Genomic DNA, 10,306 nt, shown 5'->3' with positions numbered 1-10,306 from the left:
GTTGATCTCCTCTAGGAGATCAACCCTGACTGCTCTTTAGAAGGCCAGATCCTGAAGATGAAACTCAAATACTTTGGCCACCTAATGAAAAGGAAGGACTCACTGGAGAAGAGCCTAATGCTGGGAACAATAGATAGCAAAAGAAGAAGGGGATGGCAGAGGATGAGGTGGCTAGATGGAGTCACTGAAGCAGTTGGTGTGAGCTTAAGTGGACTCAGGGGGATGGTGGAAGACAGGAAGGCCTGGAGGAATGTTGTCCATGGGGTTGTGATGGGTCGGACACGACTTCGTCTAACAACAACAAATATGAGCTTATTTGAAATTGTTATTTTGCTATGCTTTTGGGAGCAATCCAAATCTGGCATTTGAGTTTCAGCGCCACCTCTGCCTTGTACTTAGCTGCTTTGCCATTCTAATTGTCTGTGAACCTTACCAGTGAATGGTTCACAAAACTTGATCAGAATACTGGGTTCAGAAAAGTGATTTTATATTTTGGCATTCAGACAGCTATTCATTGTACTTAGGGCTACTGGACAAATTACATTTCTTTTAGCCAGTTTTGTGACTGAGTATGTTCATAACAACACTCATCTTGTGAATAGGTACGCCACTCTTCCATAGCAGCCATTTTATAAGTGCATCCATGGCACATTCAAAATTTCAACTAAACCAAAAATTTGGGAGGCCTCAATAATGAAACTCTCCACAGATACATTCTTACAACGAATCAAGCAGTTACAGTCTTTCAAATTAAGTTTTATTTCACTTTCTTAAAAATGTCAGTGACTGTAGCAATATTCCTATTTTAAAATAGTCAGAATTATTAAAATAATGAGTACAACCAAATCTCATACAGAACAATCTGTCAAAGACTGTATCTTGGATGAAATAGCACCAATAAGATTATAAAAAAGTTGATTTCAGCACTATTAATAATGTGACACTATCAACCCTTTGAAGTAGTTTATTTCTCCCACTGAACTGAAGTGCTTCTTTTGCTTGTCATTATAAAGTCACAGATGAAGGATTGCTTAATTTTTGGTCAAAACCAAACCTGCCATAAGTTGTTCATTAGAATAATTTAAAATATACAAAATATTTTAATCAGACTTACCACTTCCAGTGAAGTCATCGATATTTGCCAATTTACAACCTTCCTCATCAATAACTAAGCAGTTCCTTGCCACTCCTCCCTTAATTGGCCCTTAAGACTATTACAATGAGACAATCATTCACACCATTATCACAGAACATCTCATCAAACAGTCCTAAAACTGGCCAAGACGGAGAGTGCTTAACTGTCTGCAGGAAAGGTCTGATTTCTGAAAACAAAGTTTAAATCCTGTGTCCTAAATGAGTATCCTTGTTACTTTAAGTGATACATTGTGAAGCCAAGAGTACCCATGCACAACTCTTCAAATATGATCTCAAGTATTTCAGAGAGTTTATGTTATCACCACAACACATGCTACTAAAATGAGAGCTACTTGACAAAGAGTTCATTACTTAAAATGTCTTTCAACTTCTGATGTTAAGGCCATGACTTAGAATTATTTGGCACACTTAACACAATTGTGTCAGTAAGGACTGGGCTAAAAATGGTTTAAATTTAGTGAAACTCATGCCACTAGGGTTTCTGAGTTCCCTACTTCAGGGAATTCACAAAATTCACTGTTTCAAGTTTCTCTTTATTTCTTGCAACTATTAAGAACATGTAAGAGAAAATGGCAGCCTTTTAAGTTCCACACATTCCAAGTCACAATATGACTCTCCACGTACTTGCTCTGCATCAGGGAACTGCACAACACATCTTAACAACATCTGCATTAGAGTTGCCCTTCTGATCAATGGCTTTTCTAAGAGAGAAAGGCCAGCAAGTTGCTTTCTCCAATAATGTTTAAAGTGTAATCTTGCTCACCAGGATTGAATTTAGTTCATAAGGATGCCCTAGTATGCTCCAGCACATGTGTATAACCTGGAAGTCTGGATTAGATCAACAGCTTCTGCACCAATGCCAACAAAAAAAAACATTTCTCAGGAAACAAACTGGTCAGTAAGATGAACATGGTCTCTATACAGTGGTCTTGAAAAGGAAGCATCACAACAGGGAGTGCAACTGAGATGGTCACACTCTCCACTAGTAAAATATAGTTACAGATAAGGCAATTAAAAGCATCACAGTCCTTCCAAAAGGTTAGGATATGCCCTGATCCTTTATATATATGTAGTTTCACATTACTCAAGTTAAAACACCATTTATAAAGACAAACAGGAAAAACAACATTTCAAAAGTTAAATACTTTAAAAAGCTACAGTTTTGCAAGATGGATTGTCCCAATATAAAAACACATCAGCACAGGAGAACTTAGACTGTTCTTTTCTCCTAATGAAAACCTTGTTTGGATAAACAGTGTTCCCTTGCACAATGGTCTTTCTCCTAATTCATTATCAGGAACCTAGACCAGAATAGCACATTTATCTTTTCACAGAAGATTCCCTAAAGCCAATTTGTCTTCCATTGTAAACAAAGTCATCAAAAAGACTATTTGGCAAGATGAACATAAGCCTTCCAGATTGAAATTTCTTTGTCTGATGCTGAAGTTCTCAAGCTAATCTTCATAAGCAGTTTGGAAACTTTTCTCTGAGGAAGAGTCAAAATCCACTTCTACCCCAGACTCTTCAGAATTCATGAAGAAGGGAGGAATTGCATCAAAGCCTTCATTAATACCAACTGCAACTTTCTTCTTTGCTAAGTCTTCACAGTAGGGAAGTTCCCAAAGCCACTCTTCAAGGTGTGTAGAAGAATGATGTTTTTTAGGAAGGCAACAGGAAGAGTGAAGACTTGTGTTCACTGGTGCAGTCTGGCATTTTCTAATCCATGTACCACTTTCTTTACTGTAAGGAAAAAAGAAATTAATCAGCAACTTTTGAGTTTAATCATATATAATGTGAGGTACAGTCCTTCCTCCTCCTGACAGATGACTAAATACGTATTTTTAATTTGCTGATCTTCCCTATAAGTATCTTTGTACAAGGTAACATCAATGCTAGTGCATGAACAGCTCTGGTTTCATTACAGCTTCAAGCATAATTAGAGGTTACTGGATTGCATCTAGGGCCAGATCAGTGGAATCATCACTGGGGAGCAGGATCAGAACTGTGGCAGGGTAAGCTAACCCTTCCATTCACTGGTCCTGACAATTGCTCCTGCTGTGGCTATTAGTCTACTGCTGCCAAGGGAACTTACCACCTCTGGCTAACAATCTGGGGAATGATTGTCACTGTAACTGCAAGTGGGATAAGCATTCTCTTTTATGGTCCCTTTACTGCTGCATCTCCAGCAACCATTTATATGCCATTGATATTTTTTTAATATCTCAGTGTTACCCTAAAAAAGTCCTTCCTGCTCTCCATTTTATTTTCATAACACATAACGTTGTGAGGTAGGTTAGACTGAGAGTCAGTCAATGGCCCAGCCTCACCAGATCTTGAGTCCCAGGTCAGAACTGTAACCATTACACCTCTCTGTCTCTCATGCTTACTAAGTCACACTAACTCTCCCATGATTACATACAATTAGCATTGCTTCTAGTGTTGTCCCAGACTCAGTATAAGTTTAACTGCAGGAACAACACTGCACCATGGCTAGCTCTGAAAAAGGAAGTGTGGAGAGCTTCATACATGAAAGGAGAGGGAGGGAAATGCAGAGGTTCAGAGAACACTCTCAATTTCCTAAGAGTGATTAAGACATCAGAAGCATTGTATCCGTTCCTGGCCAACCAATGGATAAGAACACATATAAAAGCACAAATATACCTGGGAAAACTCAGTAGCCTTTTTCTTGCTTTGGAATATACTGCACCCATAATCTGACAGAGCTGTTCCTGCATCCATCGCATGTCATCAGGAATATCAGGAAACCAATCTACTAATCTGCAGGAGTGAAAGAAGGTTTTTCAAAGAGAGCCCAAATTTGAGAAAAGGCTATTTGAGCACTTAGATTTGCAATATAAAAAGCATTAGTATAAAGAGACTTCTTTTTATACAAGTTCTTAACACTCACCTTAAGGCCACAAAATATGCCGACTCAACTGGAAGAGTATATGGCAGCATCATATAGGACATCAGTCGCATTGGTAGAAATTTAGAAAGCTGAGCATAGAGTCCAAGTTTTTCTTTACAAGCTTCCTGCAATGCTGTAATTTACACAGTCATTAATCCCAAATGAATTACTTTTAGACTTAGTAAGGATAACTGTTTGGACTCATGGAAAGGCCGTAACAGGCCTCCTTATGTCAGAATTCAAGAACTACTGCTTACTACAACTCCAATGTGCAGAAGGCACATTCTATCAAAATCACTATCTGACTGACACAAGTTTCCATATTTTCAGTCAGCTTCCCTGAGGATAGTTCATTCAGTTGTCTTTGCTTCAGGTGCAAGAGGATTGTACTTGCAATCCAGGTGCAGACATGCACCTTAAAATAACCTCAGAAGAATCTGCCCACTGTGTCTTGGTGGGAATCACTACTGTGGGCTTGCTTCTTTAAAAATGGGACAGGAAGCAAGAAAGCAAGGTAGCTGCTCTGAGGGCAGGTAATTCTTGCCCTTTCAGACTCCAACAGGAAAAACGTAAGTGTGCCCTTAAGTTTAGTTCAGGTGCTTGGGGAAGAAAAAAAACATTGGCTTGATCCCAAATCAAACCATACACAATTTCCAGTGAGTATTTCTTTCATTTTGTGATTCTCCCCAAGAAACTTGTATAGCAGCCTACCCCAACCTGGTGCCCATCAGGTGTTTTGTACTACAGCCCCAGCATTCCTAGTCATACAAAGGGCAGATGGGGTCGCAAAATATGTGGAGGACATCAGGTGGGATAGAAATGTGACAACAGTTTAAAAACATCAGTAAAATCCCACTGCACCCCAGTGGTACTAACAACATTCCATTAGCATTAAACTAATGCTTGTGTAGCATAACTGGTCGGACGGGTAATGGGGGAAAGTGCAAAAAGAAACCAAACAACCTGTTCAGTCAAGCTTTATAGGAACCAAGAAAAGTCCAGCTCAGGTCCAGCACATTAGAACAACAAAAGCATTTTCTAAAACACTACAGAGTCAAGAAAAGCACTGAGCATGACCCAGGCCAAGCCAGCCACTTCTTAGTTCCACTGATTTCAGTGGTAGAGATTCTAGCATGCTAACGTCTTCCACTGAAATTAACTGGAACTTGTAAATTTGGCTGAACTTTGCTATTCTTATTTGCATCCACCATTGCTAATTACTGAAATAATTTAATGTGACTTAGTTTTACACTAAAAATAGGTAGTTTTTTTTATCTTTACCTTTATGAAGTCTAGGAGGCAGTTTCTCAAAAATAGTTCTATCCAATGGCCAAGCAGGTAATGTCATTTGATCAATAAGCATTTCTTCATCATTTATCTCTTTTTTGTCCTGATTTGTTTTTTTATCAGTATAATCTGGAGTCTGTGCACATTTCTGGTGGTGTTCCTTTGTTAAGACCAGATCAACAGAAACTGAATCATGCAGTAAACCTGAGGGGACATAATAAAATAGCTTGCTATGATGGCATTTGTTTATTCCAATGCACAACAGAGAATTTTTTTTGTTATGTGCAGAGTGTAGCAGTACTATTTGTAACATTAGATGCCTCCTAGAGACTTTCCAGCTTACAATTTTAAATCTTGGTGTAAGAATCTTATACCATATGGGGTGAGAGTGCTAGCCTGGGGACCTGGGAGATCTGGGTTTTAATCCCCACTCATCTATGAACTTGGAGTCAGTCACTCCCTCTCAGCCCAGCCTACCTTACAGGGCTGTTGTTGTGAGGATAATATAGAGCAAATTAAGTTGCCTTGAATTGCTCAAAGGTGGAAAAAAGGCAGGGTATAAGTGCAATGAAATAATATGAAGCTGGGCAATGTAAAGTATGGGAAGCTAGCACTATTACTATACAATTTCTTAAAACTCGCATCCTATTCCCATCAAATAGCAGATAATTTTTTGTCCTTAATGTGCTGTTAAGACCTTTCAAACCTATCAATGTAGTCCTTGATAGCCCAGTTCAATTCTTGTAAACTCAAGGCTGTGGCTTCCTTTATAGAATAGAGAATTAGCAATTTTTTTATAGTTGGTATGATTATACTAAGCATGGCCAAGTGGTTCCAGGCAGGGCAGCCCAAGGGCAAAGTGCATTATTTTGCACAACACTGGTTCAAACATAATGTCAAAGCCATCATTTGGCTATAAGGAACAGGCTACAGGCTCACACACTCCTTCACAATATGCAGTCCAATTCAGCCCTTTCTTTCCTGGCTTAAACAAGCCATAGTTTTCTACCATGTCCAAATTGAGTAAGTTATTTTTTGGCACAAACCAGAGCTTGGAGTGGGTTCCAGTTTTTTAATTGGAGCCAAGCAATGGTTTGCATAAATCAGGAATAGAGAGCATTGATGTATGCAAGGTATTATGAAGCACCCAAGCTTGTCTAAAATAGGCAACCCATGGTTTGGCTTTATATTGAAATAAGCCATTAACACTGCCAGTTTTAAAAGCTCTATGGAAAGGCACTCGTTTCTGTTACATTGTGTCATGTCATAGACTGCTGCCATTGTAATAAAAGCAGGTTGCTTACCTGTAACTGATGTTCTTCGAGCGGCCATCTGTGCAGTCACACATATGGGTGCTGCGCCTGCGCAGTGCCTTTGGCCAGAAGATTGATAGCTAACGGTTTTTGGTGGGAAAAACCTCCGCTCCCCCTCCCCCTCTAGCCTATAAAGACAGAAGCATCCGCCATTTTGTTCAGTCTTTGAAGACCGAACGTTCACCCCCATGTGGAAAAAATATCCCTACTATAAATGAGATCGGTACCATGAAAAAAGGGAAATGTTCGGTACCGACGAAAATGTCCACTCACCGACACCGAGCGGGGCCGGCGGGTGGGTTGTGTGACTGCACAGATGGCCACTCGAAGAACATCAGTTACAGGTAAGCAACCTGCTTTTCTTTGTCGTGGCCTCTGTGCATCACACATATGGGTAGATTAACAAGCTTACCCCAAATGGAGGAGGGAGGTGTCATCAGCGAAGGACAGAAGAAAGGACAGCTCTGCCAGTCTTGCCTAGCACGAACATCTAGGCGATAATGTTTAGCGAAAGTGCAAGGAGTTGCCCAAGTAGCTGCTCTGCATACGTCATCAATTGGGACTCCTGACGCGAAAGCAGATGATGTAGCGACAGCCCTAGGCGAGTGGCCTCGAGGAACTGTAGGTAAGTCAATACTAGCCAGCTGATAAGACAGGGTAATTGTATGGACTATCCACTTGGAAAGCCTCTGAGGAGTGACCGGATCGCCTTGATCTCGGGTGGAGTATTTGATGAAGAGTTTATTTGAGCGTCGAATAGACTCAGTCCTCGATCTATAGAAGGCTAGGCAGTGCCGAATGTCAAGTGAGTGCAACGATCTTTCTAATGGAGTCGTCGGGGATGGAAAAAAGGCAGGTAAGACAATGTCTTGTCCCATATGAAAAGAGGTGGCTACCTTAGGAAGAAAAGATGGATCTAATCGCAAGACAACTTTTTCTCTGTGAAAATTCAGGTAAGGAGGATCTATGCGGAGAGTGCATAGTTGTTAACAATATTTGCTTATTTATCTGGCCAGGGCGACTTCTTTTATATTTTTCATTTATTTTATATTGTTAACTTTAATTTTATATTGTTATTTTTGTATTTTATTGTGTTGTAAGCCACCCCGAGGCTTCGGCAAGGGGCGGCATAGAAATGTTCTAATAAATAAATAGTTCACTAGCCCTTCGAGCTGAAGTAACCGCCACAAGAAACGCTGTCTTCCAGGAAACAAGGCGTAAATCGACTGTTGCTAAGGGTTCGAAGGGAGCTCTCATAAGGGCTTGTAAGACTACAGAGATACTCCAGGTAGGCATCAGTGGTCTGATTGATGGGTTAAGATTATGAAGTCCCTTCAGAAATCTCTTTATAATAGGCTGAGAGAAGATGGGTGATCCGTCAACTAAGCCATGATGATAGGCGATTGCTGCCATGTACACTTTAACAGAAGACGGCTTCAGTCCAGACTGATGCAGTTCTAATAGGAACTGAAGGATCTGATGTATAGATGCAGCATATGGACAGAACGAATGAGACTCGGCAAAGGTCGAAAACCATCGCCATTTTGCCATGTAGGACTTCCGTGTAGACAGTTTTAATGCAGAATCAAGGATGTGCTGAATATCCAGATGAAAGGCTGTCGGCACCAACGGGACATTGCTTGGATCCGATGACGCAGGAGGAACAAGTGAGGAAGCGCTGAACTCACCGGATCCGGAGGCAGGATTCGACCCACTTGCAGATGCCATCGATACCGATAGCAAATATCAGTTATCGGATTCACCACGCTGTTAAGTTCAATGACGGTAGATATGGATGGCGAAGCGTGCCGTCCCATTGGGTTATGAGGTACAGAAGCAGTGGAAGATGGAGGTATTCTCCATGGGAGATGTCAAGCAGTGTCGAAAACCAAGCTTGGCGTGGCCACCAAGGGGTATTCAGTAATCCCGTAGCCTGATCATGTACTATCTTCACTATCACTCTCATAATAAGAGGGATCAGGGGAAAGGCGTAAAAGTTCAGGTTGCTCCAGGGGCTCATGAAGGCGTTTCCTAGGGATCCGTGTCCGATTCCCACTCTCGAACAGAAAACATCACACACCTTGTTCTGTTGGGTGGTGAATAAGTCCACGTTGGGAAACCCCCAGCGACGGAAAAGATGGTTGCACGTCCGAGGATCTAGTTCCCATTCATGAGAGATGAGCATGTACCTGCTGAGAAGATCTGCTTCCACATTGTCCATACCAGCTAGATGGACTGCCATCAGCATAATGTCTCTCGGGATGCACCAATACCAAATTTTCATCGAGAGTCTGGCCAGAGCCGGTGACTTTGTTCCCCCTTGCTTGTTCAGATAAAAGACGGTGGCTATATTGTCCGAAGTTATCTGAACAACTCGATGTCGGAGAATGTCCTCGAAAGAACGCAGGGCCTTGAATACAGCCAGGAGTTCCAGGAAGTTGATACGATTCCTGGATTCTTGATGATTCCATGTGCCCTGAGTGTGTAGATTGGAGCATACTGTTCCCCATCCCAGGAGAGATGCATCGGTACTGAGGGTTACCGAAGGGCATTGGGGTCTGAATGGAACCCCCACAGTCAGGCTGGCTGGAACTGACCACCAGAGTAGAGAATGGAGCACAGAGGATGGAATTCGAATCAACTTTGATGGCGGATCCCTCTGTGGACGGAACATCTTGTTGAACAGGAGTTGTAAGGGACGAAGTCGAAGTCTGGTGTGTGGGACCACAGCAACTGAGGAAGCCATATGCCCCAGAAGTCTCTGGATGGACTTTGCCCGAACCGTGCCATCTCGTCGCATTCGATGGATGTGGCGAGCAAGAGTCTGTTGTCTGTCCCGAGGAAGGAAGTCCTTTCCCACCGTAGAATCCAAACGGGCTCTGATGAAGGTAATCGTCTGTACCAGAAGAAGAGAAGATTTCTCGGTATTAATGCATAGTCCCAGATCGTCTAATAAGGCACAGGTCGTATGGATGGAGGCGAGAAGTCCATCCCTAGATTGGGAAACCAGCAACCAGTCGTCAAGGTAAGGGTAAATTTGTACCCCTTGGAGGCGTAGAAAAGCGCAGGCAGGGGCCATACATTTGGTGAACACTCTCGGAGCGGTAGCCAGTCCGAAAGGCAAAACTGTAAATTCGAATAATTGGGATGCAACAGCAAAACGAAGGAAGCACCTATAATTCAGGTGAATGGGAATGTGGAAATAAGCGTCCTTCAAGTCCAATGAGGCGAACCAATCCTCTATCTTAGCAGAGGCAGAATATTTTGAAGGGTGGTCATTCGAAACTTTTTCGTTGCGATGAATCTATTCAGATTGCGTAAGTCCAAGATCGGACGCAGACCACCATCCCGCTTCAGGACCGTAAAATATCTGGAATAGAATCTGTGAGGACTGTCCGCCCGGGCCACTTGTTGAATCGCTCCTTTACGAAGAAGTTGTTGGACTTCGTCGAGCAATACCAGTGAGCATGATGTAAACCGGATCGGACTCGATGGAGGAACGATGTCGAATTCTATCCGATAGCTGTGCTGTATGATGGACAATACCCACCGATCAGATGTGATGGACTCCCAAATGAGGAGTCGGCCTTTCAGCCGGTCCCCAGATGAGAGGGGGGTGGGTATAAAAGGAATTAGAGGAGTG

The 10,306-nt window shown here is 42.1% G+C and overlaps 1 protein-coding gene across 1 annotated transcript in view; it reads right to left on the bottom strand.

Annotated features, from left to right (window-relative positions):
- Window positions 1-641: 641 nt before the first annotated feature.
- LOC123033938 (patatin-like phospholipase domain-containing protein 2) overlaps window positions 642-10,306 on the bottom strand; it is a 34,874-nt gene continuing 25,209 nt past the window's right edge. Inside the window, exons 6-9 of the mRNA XM_044450897.1 lie at window positions 5,345-5,554; window positions 4,064-4,196; window positions 3,817-3,933; window positions 642-2,895 (exon numbers count right to left, since the gene is read on the bottom strand). Coding sequence (XP_044306832.1) covers window positions 2,610-2,895; window positions 3,817-3,933; window positions 4,064-4,196; window positions 5,345-5,554 — 746 coding nt within the window. The 3' untranslated portion in view covers window positions 642-2,609. The remainder of the gene's footprint in view (window positions 2,896-3,816; window positions 3,934-4,063; window positions 4,197-5,344; window positions 5,555-10,306) is intronic.

This window comes from Varanus komodoensis, unplaced genomic scaffold (genome assembly GCF_004798865.1).
Source record: "Varanus komodoensis strain SLA01 unplaced genomic scaffold, ASM479886v1 scaffold69, whole genome shotgun sequence".
NCBI classification, from domain to species: domain Eukaryota; kingdom Metazoa; phylum Chordata; class Lepidosauria; order Squamata; family Varanidae; genus Varanus; species Varanus komodoensis.
The sequence above is the reverse complement of the archived record's forward strand: the minus strand, read 5'-3'. Positions and strand labels throughout refer to the sequence as shown.